This window comes from Erithacus rubecula (genome assembly GCF_903797595.1).
Source record: "Erithacus rubecula genome assembly, chromosome: 2".
NCBI lineage: Eukaryota > Metazoa > Chordata > Aves > Passeriformes > Muscicapidae > Erithacus > Erithacus rubecula.
This window is the reverse complement of record NC_136685.1, coordinates 68653904-68668358: the sequence shown is the minus strand read 5'-3', so window position 1 is coordinate 68668358 and position 14455 is coordinate 68653904. Positions and strand designations below refer to the sequence as shown.

At 38.2% G+C, this 14455-nt stretch overlaps 1 protein-coding gene across 5 annotated transcripts in view; it reads left to right on the top strand.

The window, feature by feature from the left end:
• Positions 1 to 14035, top strand: part of TSNAX (translin associated factor X) — a 31121-nt gene extending 17086 nt beyond the window's left edge. For all 5 annotated transcript variants that reach the window (XM_079330423.1, XM_079330419.1, XM_079330420.1 and 2 more), the window contains exons 5-6: positions 10532 to 10659; positions 12240 to 14035. In XM_079330423.1, coding sequence (XP_079186549.1) covers positions 10532 to 10659; positions 12240 to 12614 — 503 coding nt within the window. In that variant the 3' untranslated portion in view covers positions 12615 to 14035. The remainder of the gene's footprint in view (positions 1 to 10531; positions 10660 to 12239) is intronic.
• Positions 14036 to 14455: the final 420 nt, after the last annotated feature.

Below are 14455 nucleotides of genomic sequence, written 5' to 3'. Positions count from 1 at the left end.
GACAGGGAATGCTTTTAGGCATTGTGTAAATGAGCTTTTGTGCATAACAAGTATAAAATGCTAGCTTTCATGTTTACTTTTACCTTTGTTATCATTTGTAATCCTCTGCTCTCCGGTTAGTCATTGGGATGGCAAAAAAGGGAATATGCAGGCTTCAAGGCATGTAGATCTTGATTATGCTGAAGCTGGGATCAAGGAGTGTCAGAGATGAGAAGGTGCTCGATGTCAGGATTATGAAGTTGAGATAGAAAACCTAGAAACAGGAAGAATTAAGGGACAGTATGATGAAGAGCAGCTGAGAGAGGGAATGCTTTATTCCACCTGCCTGCCACTGTTAATGAAGAACTGTAAGTGAGAGGTGAACAGTGATAATAATTAAGTGTTGCTTTTAGTTTTGGTTTTAATTGTAGTGTTCTTTAATTGTTGCTTTGCTTTTTTTTTTTTTTTCAGTGGAAAAAGCTTCCATGTCTTTTTGAAAAGAAATGTAGCTAGGAAAAGTGCTAGATCCTTTGTCTTTATATATTTCCTAGGGCTGTAATTCTTGACCTTCCTTTAACCTAGTTTTCAACTCTGATTTTGTATTTTAAAGAAATTCTGGAGAACTAGTTAAAAAGCTTTTTATGAACAAGAACATTGCCATTAAACTACTTTTTTCTTCTAAAAAGAATAAAGAAACACTTATGTCCCATATCTCAAAAGCAGCCTGTCTAATTAACCTCAAACTTCCTAAAAATATTCTCCTTTGTCTTGAAACCAAACATGAAACATCCTCCTGTTCCCCACCCTACCTCTCACAGAAGGAGTAAAAGGGTTCAAAATGGAGCTTATCATGGAAACCACTGTAGCAGCCTTAACTGGGGAATCATGATTGTCTGCATAATAAAGCTGCCTAATACATATTTTATTCAGTATAATAACTGTTAGCCTATAAATAGAAGAATGCTATGAGTATTATGCTTGGGAATATTGTTTGCCACTTGTAATTGTTAAATGCTTTTTTTGGGGTTACTCCAAGCAGTTGTTCTTTTGACTTGAAGATAAAACAATTCTGGCAGAGCACTAAAGGAGTTTCATGCTTTCCCTCATTAAGAATAGTGCTAATGGCACGCAGGACGTTTCCCCAAAGGACACTTGCATGAGCTCAAACACTGAGTATAGCACTAATTGAACAACAACAAAAACTGATGACTGTTTTCTACACGTTTCTTAACAGTACAGATTGTCCCAGGGGATGATTAAACAAGCAAACAAAGAGATACTGAAATAATGAAGTCTTTTTTTTAATGCAGAGCTCTTCATTTGTTATGTTAGAATGTTCTGCTTTGTTGATATTTTTAAAGCTTTACTATTTGTAATATAGAATTCCTGCTCCTTTGGCCCACTTTGCAGTGTATACCTTATATATCCTGTGAGGAAATATGTACTCTTTCTTTAAAATTGTTGAGAGACACTATGCAAGAAAGGACTGAAAAAGATTGTATAAATTTATGAAAGGAAGGTAGAAATTTTTCAGGATTTTTAAAAAATTTGTATTGTGTCTCTGTGTGTGAGCATTTATATATATATATATATATAACTATCAGCAACTGAGGGAAATATCAAGAGTATACAGAAAAGATCTGTATGGAATTTAAGAAAGAAGTGCTCTACCACATGTGTAGGGTCCTACACTTTGGCTACAACAACCCCATACAGTGGTGCAGGCTGGGGGAAGAGTAACTGGAAAACTGCCCACTGGAAAGAGGACCTGGAGTTTCTGGTCAACAGCAGCTGAACATGATCCTCCAGTACATGCCCAGGTGGCCAAGAAAGCCAGTGGCATTCTGCAGCAGTGTGGCCAGCAGGACCAGGGCAGTGATTGCCAACCTGTGTTCAGCACTGGCTGCACCTCAAGTTCTGTGTCCAGTTTTGGACCCATCACTACAAGAAAGACATTAAGGTGTTGGAGTGTGTCCAGAGAAGGGCAATGGAAGAAGTAAAGAGTTTGGAGAACAAGTCTGCTGAGGGGTGGCTGAAGGAGCTGGAGGTTTAGCCTGGAGGAGGGACCTCATTGTTCTTTACAGCTACCTGAAAGGAGAATGCAACCAGCTGGGGGATGGTCTCTTCTCCAATGTAACAAGAAATAGGATCTGAGGAAATTGCCTCAAGTCAGTCTAGGGGAGGTTTATATAGTATATTAAGAAAAATTTAATCATGGGAAGGGTTATCAAGCATTGGAATAGGCTTCCCAGGAGAGTGATGGAGTCACCATCCCTGGAAGTCTTTAAAAGACATATAGATGTGGCTCTTAGAGACGTGGCTTAGGTGGACTTGGCAGTGTTGTGTTAGTGGTTGGACTCAGTTGATCCTAAAAGTCTTTTCCAACCTATGTTAGGATGTATGTGATTATTCAAAGCATATTCTAAGTCTACTCTGCATAAATGCAAAACTTGTGTATGCAGAGGGAAAATTAAGGACTGCTCGATTAGTTGGCGCTGTCTGGGATTGAATGGAGTACTTTTTTAATGTGACTTTGTTAAATGAAATCTCTAGTTATTTGAGGACTTTACTTAGTTTTTTCCCCTTAAGACAAAATACTGAATGGGGAGCCCATAATTCTTCTGGAGCTTCTTAAGTGGAGTGGCATGGGCTGATGATGGTAGATGCAAGTGAAGCACTGTTGGCTGACCTTTGCTGTGTGCCTGTGCTTGCAGCAGTGGCGAGTGGAGTGGTGTGCACAGGGAAGCTCATTAGCTGTTTATCATGTCTGCACTTACTCTCAATAGGATTAGATGATGAGGCTGTAAAATGTCAGCACCTTGTCAAAACTATTGCTCTGTGGCTGCTTCTGCTGATGATGATGCAGGAAATTCTGAGTAAAAGTTCAGCACTGACGCAGTCTAGCACATCATTTATCTTGTGCAGGCACTGTTTGTGTTCTGGGAGATTGATATAATGGAGATTATTTCTGTCTCCTGCCTTATGCCATTTAGAGTCACTTTAGGCGTGTAAGATACTGCAACAAACTACATTGCTCGATTGGACCAGGCTAGTTTAGTCTGTGTGGATGAAAAGGAAATACTTCAGTTGCACTAGAATGCCACTTTTTAACTTCAGTATATGACAGGATGCTGTAAGAAATGCTATGGAGATGAGTGGGGTCTCCCCAAGCAGGCCACTGATGATTTAAGTAACAACATGGTTTTAGGTGTTGTATGAAGGATTTAATTTGAATGCAAACTATAAAGGAGCTATCCACATAATGACCACGTGTTTACGTGGTTTGTTTTGGTGTTTGTTTGGATTTTTTTTCTTAGCTTTTAAACTCAAAATATGGAAATAACATACTCAGATTGTTCTACCTTTGTAAATACACATGTGTTTGTGAAATAATATCAAGGTACATAATATCAAGGATATAATATCAATGTACTGTTCTGCACATCAGGAACACCTGGTTTTTTGGGTTTTTTTTTCTTGAGAGAGCTTAAAAACTGAAATTAAAATAGATGGCATATTTAATTTTAGGTTGGTAATAGAAAGGAAAAGCTTTGTACTGCAGGAGGAAGGTATCATGAATTGTAAATGTCTCACCCAGGATAAGACCTAAATACACCTAAAACTTGAAAGGAAAGCTGACCCTGAAGGAAGCAATCAGGTTTATGCAAGATGGTGGGAAAACACAGTAACACAGGAACAGGATGTAACTGAAGAATTAATCTCTTGCTGTTGTAGGTGAGGGGTAAAATGCCAGAAATGGAAACAAAGTTTCCTGATTATACTGGAGAATTAACAGCATTTGCAGTGAATAAGGTTATGGTTATCAGATACAGTTTTGTTAATTTATTTCTGTTTTGTTACTTTCTGTGTTTCTCTGAACTCATATCCCCACTTAGTCAAACTGGTTTGGTTATTTATTCTGCAAGTTGCCTATTTGAAATTTGATTCCTTCAGTTCTTTTTCTTATTTTTGGTTCATGATTTTTTCCCCTAGGTTCTTCTAAGGAGAGGGGAAAAAAAGCAACTGCAAAGCCTCTCACTTTGTATTTTCTGCTGCAGGTTTTGTACATCTATACACAAAAAATTAAAACAAACCTGCAAACATGAATGCAAATTCTGGCATGAACAAACTAGGCATGCACTGTGTGAAAATTGATTATGAGCTCATCCCTGAAGGAGATGTAAATTCAGCAGTAGCCGTTCAGAGCAGCAGAAGTCCATAAGGGAAGCTATGTAGTCTTCTAAAGATGTATGCTGTGGGTCAGCATGATCAAAGATTGTCCTTTTCTGCTTCTAACTTAAGACCTATCTGTCCTAAAGTCCTGCTGTACTGTTATAACAAATACTGCAGCTACTCACATGACAACCTGACATTGTCTTTTAATTCAGTTTGTCTTCTAATTCAGTTTCATAGCTGGCAAATGGAGGAGACCTTGTGCTCTGGCTCAGGAATTTTTTCAAGCCTGCAGCTATTGCCATTAGTCATTCACAGACCAATATCTCTCCAGCTTTTGCAGGAACCAAGTGCAGCTGGAACATAAGAGAAGCTAAAAAAAAGGACGTATGAGCTTTTTTGTTTGTTTATTTAAAATCACACAGGAGAATGTGTCATAGAGGAACTCCATTCCAAGAAACAACCGGGTAGCACATTGTGGTTCGGTTTTTGTTTTGCAGTCATGTGGGGAGATAGGTGGGTCAGTTTTGCAGTCATGTGGGTTGGCAAGTGGTGAAGTACCTTTGTGCCATCTCACAGATCTGTGTTTGTGAGGACAAATAGCCACTATTTGTTCTGATGTGCTTGTGAGTTGGGTGTGTTTCGTGGAAGCAGCATCACCTTAAGAAGAACTTTCACTGTTTTGAACTGCAGAAGCTGTGTTGTGTTAGGTGCTCTTTCTTTGATCATTGAACATCCTGGCTGAGTCAGAGCTTCCTTTCTTTGGTATCTTGAACACTTGCCCTCCAGGCTGTCAGTAGTGTAAAATTGCTGTCTGACTGAATGACTTTTAAAACTATATTAATTATGAAGGCAATTGGGGGTAATCAAAGAGGTCAGGAGGACTATTTATCACAGGAATAGTTTTTTTTAAAAACTCATGTAAAACATTGGGTGCTCTTCAGAATTACTGCATTTGGGGCTGGAAAGTTGGAATAAAACCCCAAACTTCAGAACAAAAACCTTGATTACAAAAGTAACCATGTTATATCCCTCAGGTCCCCAAGTAGAAGCAAAATAAAAGTTTGTGAATTTCTCACCCACAGTTCCTCATCTGCAGAAAGGCCTATTATTTATTGTATGTCCATGTGTTTTTAATAACAATATTAAAAAAGGCCTGATTGCCTGTTCTCTGCAATGAGAGATTAAAATATTGTTTGCAGTTCCTTGAAGGGTTTTTGTGCCTGTTTGGAGAAATAATTTAGCTAATGCTCACAGGCACCTGTCTGATAGGGAACTTATATTTGTTTCTGGGTTTTTTGGGAAAACTGACTAATCCTGGTATTACCTTTTCACCTGAATTTGGTGTGTATTCAACTTTAAACAAAATGCAAACAGTATTAACACTTCAGTGTCTGAAATACATCACTTCAACACATGCAGCTAGAATATAGCAGAACTTTTTAGTGGCTGTGGATGTGTCAAGTAGCAATTGACAAATGAACAAAGCATTTAGGGCTTTATAGAAGAGATTTACATTATTTTATTTACTGATATGATAGTAAACCTACCTAGCTTTTGAATTATTACTCAGTGCATAGAAATATGTTTTATTCCAAAAATGTAAGCTCATACAGACTTTTATTTGCATTAGTTAGTACTGTTTTATAAAATCCATCTCTGACTGGAATTTTAAGCCATTTTTGCAACAGGATGTCCAGAGCATTCCTGTCTGTGAGGAGAGCTGGCTTTATCCTCTTTCAGTGTATGTTTGACTTCATGCTCACAATCAACAAAATGGTTTGATTGTAGTTTAAGTTTAATTATTTAAGTTTTTACCCCTTCTGCCCAGAAAAAGATGTTTGAATCTTAGGAATCATTGTCAAGTATGCAGTGAACTTTAAAGGAGTAGATTAAGGTGTGAATTACCAGTTTCATTTTAATATGACACTGGCTTTAGTTCTTGTTTTAATACTGCTAAACTTATTGTGTGTCCATATGCTTCTAGAAACAAGTTCTTTAAGTTTACCATGTTCCCCATATTCTGTAGAATTATTTCTCTGTTTGTGATTTCCACAAGAATATGACTTTGTTTTTCTGGATTGTGGCAGGGATTTCTAGGTTTTGGTGGTGGGGTTTCTTTTGTTGTTAATTTCTTTGGTTTTGGGGGGAAGGAGAGAGAAGGGATGTTTCTATCTGTTTGGGTTTTTTTAATGACAATATAACTTGCCAGCCTAAATATGAGAATAAGATAGAGCCTTGTCAGTGCTGTTTTGGTTTTGTAATGAATCAGCAAGTGGGTAGTTTCACATGACTCGCCCTGTAAATAATGTGCCCCACCCTTCATGCAGTGATCCTGGAAGAAACTTGCTGGGTGTATCTTCCTACCATCTTTCTGCTCTTGGCCTGTGATTCCTGCTGCACGGCTTAGGGGAGGAGCTGGGTGAGAGAGCACAGGCTTGTGTCTATCTGCTTGTGTCCTAACCATCAGCACAGGCTCTTCTCTAAACAAAAAGATAGAGAGAAACCTGACAAAGAAGGAGAAGGACCTGACAAAGAAGTGAGAAGAAACAGGGAGAGAAACAGCTTATTTGGGAAGATAGCAGGTGGTCCTGGCATTGCCAACCTTAACAACTGAGAAGCATGAAATCCTTTCAAACCTGTTTTGTAACTGTTGAACTGAGATTTAAAGGAGGAAATGAAGTAAACAAAATTTTAGAAGGCAGTTTTCATCTCTTATTGTATGTGTCATTCTGGGTTGAAGCTTCCATTCATGCATGGATACATGCACATCTCGGGTGGAATTAGTTCTGTTTACTCTAATATGTCTCCTGCAATTAAGTAATTTCTATTATTTACTCATTCTTTAAATAGAACTAGCTTTTCCTCTGTCTTATACATTCATTTGACTCTTGGATTGAGTGCTCCAATGACTTTAAAAAAGTTTTTTTTCATTTAAGAAACCTATTTTTTTTTGCTGAGTTTCTTAGGGAAAGTACTTTGTCTCCTTGGAGCCGCGTATGTAGTTAAGGAAAAATGTCTTGAATATCAGCTGGCAAAAATGTCCTCAAGCTTTCAGACAGGAAAATCTCCTTTATTTGTAGATACATGCTCAGAAGAGATCTCAGTGTAGCTCTCTAGTCTTATGTAGAAAATAATTTTTTAAGACATAGAAGGGCGCTGCTATGCTGGGTCACTGTCACTTGTCTAGTACAAGCTATTTTTATTGAATAAATGTAATAAAATATCAAAATATTTAAACAGCTACTTTTTTGCTTTACATCTGTAATTTTAAGAGGTACTAGTAAAAATAATACAGTGTTTTTAATTGGTATTTTTGTCCTTGTACTACAAAAAAATCCAAACCTATAAAAGGCAGTCTTAAAAACTATTCCATTACTGGCAGCTCAATCCATAAATAAGCCAATTTTGGAATAAATCCAAAACAAGAGCATAAGGGGAAAGGTATTGTTGGATGCTGTAGTGAAATGGAATGGGGTTTTTCACCTTGGGAATTATTTGCTGAAAATAGTGGATGTCCTACCATTAAGCTAAAACATAACATGTTTAAACATCCTTCTACCTGCACATTGAAATACCTTATTTCAAGGTCTTGGGTCATTGAAATGTCATATTGTAGCTGCTTCTGGAAGAAGGACTTGCTAAAAAAATAAATGTAAATTTTTTTTTTTTTTTTTTGTGAAGGAGTCTTAAACAGGTTTTGTTACCAATCTATTTGTGATGGTAACTTTAAGAGGGTTTTGTAAGGCTTACTAAACAGTGGGAGATAGATTCCCTAATTGTGAGAAGGTAACAATAAATGGCAAACAGACTGTGTGCAAAATTCACATGGTGGTATTAAACAAAAGGAAAAAGCACAAGGCTGAAACATGTCAGCTAGGGTGGGATGGCAGGAGGAAGGAAGCATCTTACGTGTGTGCATACGTATAAAAATGCCCATATAAAAAATTACATGAAGGTAAAAGAACAGAGGAGATAAACAGTTGCAATGGAAAAGGACAAAACGTGTGTGAAGTAGTACAGTGGAGTGAGTTGAAAGTGGTAGATCTGACTGATTGAGAAAACTGTTTACCAAAACGTGTGAGGGATGATTTGGTCTCTCTGAGAGCTGTGGAAAGTGCCAAGTTGATTCTTCGTATGTGATAGTCTTCTCCACAGATAGCAGAGGGAAGTTCTCACAGATGTTGTCATGTTGAGTGCTGCTGTATCTGGTAGTTTACAGTTTATCCACAGAAAAAGCCAAAATTTCATAATAGATTACCGGTCCTGTTACATCAGAAGGTAAGTCAGGGAGAGAGTGAGTGATGGAATCTACCTCTCTGCAGCCTCTGAAGTTATTTATCTTGAAAGATCCTGAGTAGCTTTTATCTAATGTTTTTCTATTGCTTGTGCCCAGAATACTTTACCTGAATTCTGCTGATTAAATTATGGTGTTTAATTGGCCTTGCCAGCTCCCTGTTTATGTTCTGGTTTGTAAACAGCATTGTTGAGTGTGAGCATATTTGTTCTGCTTTTCCCAGTGCTGCTGTAGAGTACTGTAATGGAATTGTCATTCTGATTTGCTTCTGCTCAAATATATATTTAAAAGGAAAAAAAGATGCAGGTCACTTATCATACTTTTGGGATTGTAACGTGGAAAGCCTTCTACCCCTTGAGGTTATGTCTAGTTTTTCTGGGGTATTTCCACACTCATCTGTTATTCAAATCTACGTTCTCTTATTTTTGATTTAGACTATTTCTTTGATGCAGATGAAATCTAAATTTGCTTCTTCCTGCATATTTCTGTAAGCTGAGGTCCTGGCACTGTACAGGGTATTGTACAGTAAGTATGTGGAGGATATTAAGATTATTCTAATGGAAACAGGATTCTACTTCTGGTACCCTTGGTTGCATCCTCATTTTCTCACTGACAAAACTATTGTCTAATCCTGGCCCTCTTGCAGCATGGTACCTGTTTGCTTCTCTTGAAGTGAAGTCATCCCCTTAAAATGGCTCAGAATATCTCTGCTAGAAGCATCTCTGTCATGTGTCTGTTCCTTTAATGTCCTCTTTGGGCTTTCTCTGTCCATGGGTCAGATATACACAGGCATTGACTTTGTCTCTACAACTTTTTTTAGCTTAGTACTGCTGTGGTTGTTTGTTCCAGCTTTGTTTCTGCCTTTTTTTCCACCAGCAGTGCCAGCTTCAGCTTTCTGCTTATGAACTTTTCTCACATGCTTCTCCCAAACCTTCTCTTTATACATAAGGATAAACTGACAACCTGTGAAATCTGGCTGAACATTTGAACTCTTTATTTTTAAAATTCACCTTTGCTGTAATGCATAATAAAACCACCATCTGCTAAATAGGTAGTGAGAGATAATTGTGGCAGGTAGCAGTAGATGGCATACAAATCTGGTACAAGCTACATTTGTTATCCCATCTTTTATTCCCTTTCCAACACACCAACTCCTTTTGTCCCTCTGCATGCCTTAATTTTAGAGGGTAAGTTCTTTTGGACAGCGCACTTATTCATAGAATCACAGAACAGTTAGGGTTGGAAGGGACCACTAGAGATGACCTAGTCCAACCCTTCTGCCAAAGCAGGATCACTTCTAATTGGACATCACAGTCCTGTCTATTTTGTTTATTTGTTATTTTTTTTGTCTAGAGTGATTTGCAACAACAGATACTTTGTCTTGAACATGATTTTCACCAAACCTGCGTATTTTAAGGACCCTGATTTTTGCAAAATGAAGAGAGAAGTTCAGTTTTAAACAAGTATCTACTACAAGTTCTCCTGGGCAGGGCTGCTCTGGATCTGTTCATCTCCCAGCCTGTGCTGATACTGGTGATCCCTGACCCAGGTGTAGCACCTTTCACTTGGTCTTGTTACACTGCATAAGATTCCCATAGGCCCACTCTCAAGCTTGTCTTCGTCCCTGTGGATGGCATCCCATCCTTCAGGTGTGCCAGCTGCACCACTCAGCTCAGTGTCATCTGCAAACCTGCTGAGGGTGCATTTGATTCCACTCTGTGACACTGATGCAGATATTAAACAGTATGAGTATGAGCTCTTGGGAACGTTGTGGGCAGCTGATCTTCAGTATGTTTCTGAGAACCATGATGCTTTATATTGAAATTGCAGAAGGTTCTGCATGAAAGATGCAGATGGAGTAAAAACTTGAACGTTTGTGTGCTTGGTCTGACTTTCATACTTCAGAACTGTGCTATGTTAGATTATGTTTCAATGTTATTTCTGGATTATGTTAGTTTTCACTTTTTGCTGGTAACCTTCAAATAGTCTCACTTAAAAGATTTCTTAAAAAAATAAATAATTGTGAGCATAGATTATTGCTGGAAAGTTTGAAACATGAGGTTATTTCTGCTGTTTTTGCAGGACTTCAAGAATATGTTGAGGCAGTTTCGTTTCAGTATTTTATCAAAACACGATCTTTGATCAGTGTTGAAGAGATCAACAAACAACTAATATTTACAGCAGAAGACAGAGAAGAAACAACAAACATGGTAAAACTTTTTCTTTCCTAAATTGACAAACATCTTTCTGGGATGGAAATGCAGCGAGCAGGCTTAGTCATGTTTTTGGCATCTGATTAAATAAGGCCAGTTAGTGGAATGGGATTAAATATACATGTGGGCTTTGACTCACTTGTTCAAAATACGCCTTTTATTCTGATAAGTAGTAAACTAAATCCATGGGATACAAGTTTATAAATTTCACATCCTTTTTATTCAGAGCAAACTGAACTCTTTCTGATACGGTGAACAATCCAGGACAGTGAAATACTTGCTAACAAATGTAGCAGAGGGATTTTTAGTGCCTGGCACTGTCTGTAAGACCTTTTGGTGTGTAGTGATGTTGCAGAAGTTGGGGGCACAAACAAATTCAAGGCAGGATGAGCTCCATGACTGAAATCTTATTGCTGTTATTGAACTAGTCACTAGAGGCACTGTATTTCCCTTGTGCATATGTCTTAGCTGCATCATTTGTAACTCTCCTGGAGCTGATTCCTTTCAGAGGACAAGCTGATGTCCTGTCATACCTTAGCTCTGATACCATATCTGCTTTTTCTTGACTTGCCCATACTCCTACCCTGCCCTAAATGGCCCATAGGGACAAACTACTGTCACCAAGCATGGTTAACTGGGTGCAGTTTGATTGTTGGCAGGTGACAACAGTGATGTGGTACCAAGTGCACAAGCAGTTGAGGTGCAGTGTGCAGTAATGCTGCTTTGCATGAATTCCTGAGTCTGCTTCTGATGAAGAGATTCTGCTGTAAAGCACTTCTAATTCTTTCATTATCCTCTTGTAGGATATTTGCAGAGAAGCCTGATTTTTAGCTTAAATTCACTTGGTTTTACCAGAGGTAGCAACTGTGAAGTTGTTAACCTGAGGGTGCATGCCTCTGACCAGATCTGTCAATTTGGGTAGATTGCATATTATGGGAAAAAGTGAACAGAAAGAAACCTGCATTGTTGCCTACATTACCAATATTATGGCAATAAAAAGTATTGGAAAGTTGGATATTGGAGCAAATGGGTAACTTTGTAATGAGTTTGCTTCATGAAGATTTTTGTTTGCTATTTTAATGAGCTCAGTTGATATAAAACAGATCTGAGAATACTATGGCTACTTGTAGAGAATATATTTTGAAATTCAAGATAGTATTATGAAATGACATTATTTGTTTTCATAATGCAGACTATTTTTGATTGATTTGCTAACTTTGGATCGACTGTTTAGGAAAAAATAATCCGTCAGGTTGAGATCTGTCAGATGAAAGAAAACCCCAAACAAGTGGAGATAAATGTTGCTACAAAGATGTGATAATTCTGTTTGCAAATAAAGATGGTAGAGTTAGGTTATGTTTATCATGCTTGCTAGAATGAAAATAACATCTCAAGTAGGAATATGCAGGAAGGAGATTAGTACTTCTGAAATCAGACCATGTGAAAAAGCCATGCAATTTAATTTTCCAGAATGTTTTAAATTTCCAGTTATGTTGTATGAGTTAGTGTGTAGTCGAACCCTTACAGATGGCTTTCTCATGGTTTTCTGTACTGGACTTTTTCCCTTCTGTCCCCAGACCTCCAATTCCCATGATAAGCAGCCTCATGCATGGAGCCTGAAGGTAACACCAGTGGATTACCTGCTGGGAGTGGCAGATCTGACGGGAGAGCTGATGCGGCTGTGCATCAGCAGCGTTGGGAACGGGGACATCGACACACCCTTCGAACTGAGCCAGTTCTTGCGTCAGATTTACGATGGGTTTACTTTCATTGGCAACACTGGACCTTATGAAGTCTCCAAGAAGCTCTATACCTTGAAACAGAGCCTGGCCAAAGTAGAGAATGCCTGCTACACGTTAAAAGTCCGGGGGTCTGAAATCCCAAAGCACATGTTGGCTGATGTGTTCTCCACCAAAACGGAATTGATTGACCAAGAGGAGGGGCTTCCTTAAAATCAGGAGGCTCTTGCTACTCAGAAGAGGACATAGACAAAGCTCTTTAGTTGTGGTTTGTGGGGTTTTGACCCTTCTCAGAGCTTTTTAGGTAGAGACAGTTTTATCAGTTTTATCTATGAGAAAGCTGTTTGCAGTAGTAATTTGTAACCAAAAATACTTTCTACCATGTGCAAGAGAAAAAATGTTTGACTTTGGCCTCTTGGTATGGAATTTCCTGTATTGCTCGCTCCATTGTATCTTCTTTCAGAATGACCAAAATTTCCACTGCAGTGTAGTCCAGTGACAGTTATTTGTGTGACTCACCTCAGACTGTTGTTGGTACAAGTTTTCTTCAAGCACAACAGTGGAAAAAAGTGGTTAGGTTCTCTTGTTTAGCATTATCCTTAGGTTTCTGCAGACCCATTTTCAGAGTATTTGGGTTCTGTACTCATACCTACAACAATGCACCTGTGTGTAAGTGCATCCCTCGTCTTGAAACTGGGGTGGTCTCAACAGTGCCATGTAATTCAAGTTTTCTCTGATTAGTGCTTTAAAGTATGAAAATAAGTCAACTTTTTGCCAATTGATAGTGAAGCTAATTGCACCAGGTGAATATTACTGTCACCTGTTATTTTGGGTCTCTTAAAACTGAGCTCTGTTTGAGCTAACACTGGTACTTCGCAGTTTTGAGATGAGTTAGGAAATCCACAGAAAGTAACTGTGGAAAGTATTGTTTTACATTTTTTGTAATACAGTTTAATGCAGAATCTGACATATTTCTGTTTGTAGACAAAAGAAATTGTCATACAAAGTATGTAATTTGGTGTTAGGACAAGCAGTTTTTGGCCAGAATAAATGCATTGTGGTGCTGGAAGTCTATTCTCCATTGTTTGTGCTGCCCTGAGGACCTCCAGTGGGACTGAACTGGTATAAGTGAAAAAGGGCTAGCCAAGCTTTAAATATATGTTAGCAGGAACTATATCATGTGCGTGTTCCTGTGGAAAGGAAATTGCAAACAGAAGTAAGACAGGCATTCTGGTTTCCACATTTATCTTTGAGGAGGGTATGTCACTGTTGGCAAAAAATCAGGGCTTTATGTTGGTGTCTGAAGTTATGAAAGTCTGATAATGTACATAATGCTAAAGGAAAACAGATAAAACAACATGATCTCTAGACTCCAGGAAATAGGCCTCCCAACTGCAATTGAAAATACTGCATGTTTTTTATTTCCACTTCCATATGCTGTGATCCTGCCAATATTTTTCCCATGAGCATGTCCTGAGTAGCTGGAATCATCTGATATATGGATAGGAACGGGTAAATACATTTCTGTCAAATTTTTCCATTGTTTCTACCTAAAGCAATATGTGGTGGGTTGAACAAGGAGTGGAGTTTTTCCTATTGTTTAATACTATTTTTTACAATAAATCTTGAAAAGTCACTGTCTCTATGTTGGTTCTTTTGCCTGTCAGTCTAAGTGGTAAATTGTAATGCGAGTTTCCCTCTGTGAAGTCATCACTTAGAAGTTTTGCTCCATTCCTATATTTGTACTTCCATGGGCACTTTCTAATGCTGAATTTTTTTCCTCCCTTAATTTTATTCTGTGGCATCTAAAAACTAGTTAGGATAGAAACTTCATGTAAATCTCTTGAAAGAAAAAAATGCAAAAGATTCAGACAAGAAATCAAGTTCATCCCTGGAACAAATCTGCAACAGTACCCATGTTTCTACATCTCTAGTTTTGGGGTGTTACTCAGGGTGGTTGTGTCCCTTTTGGCATGCTAAATTTACAGCAAGTGATTGCTTGTTTAGTGTAAGTGTGTGAAGTGAAAGCAGATACTGTTAGACACAGTGTGTGA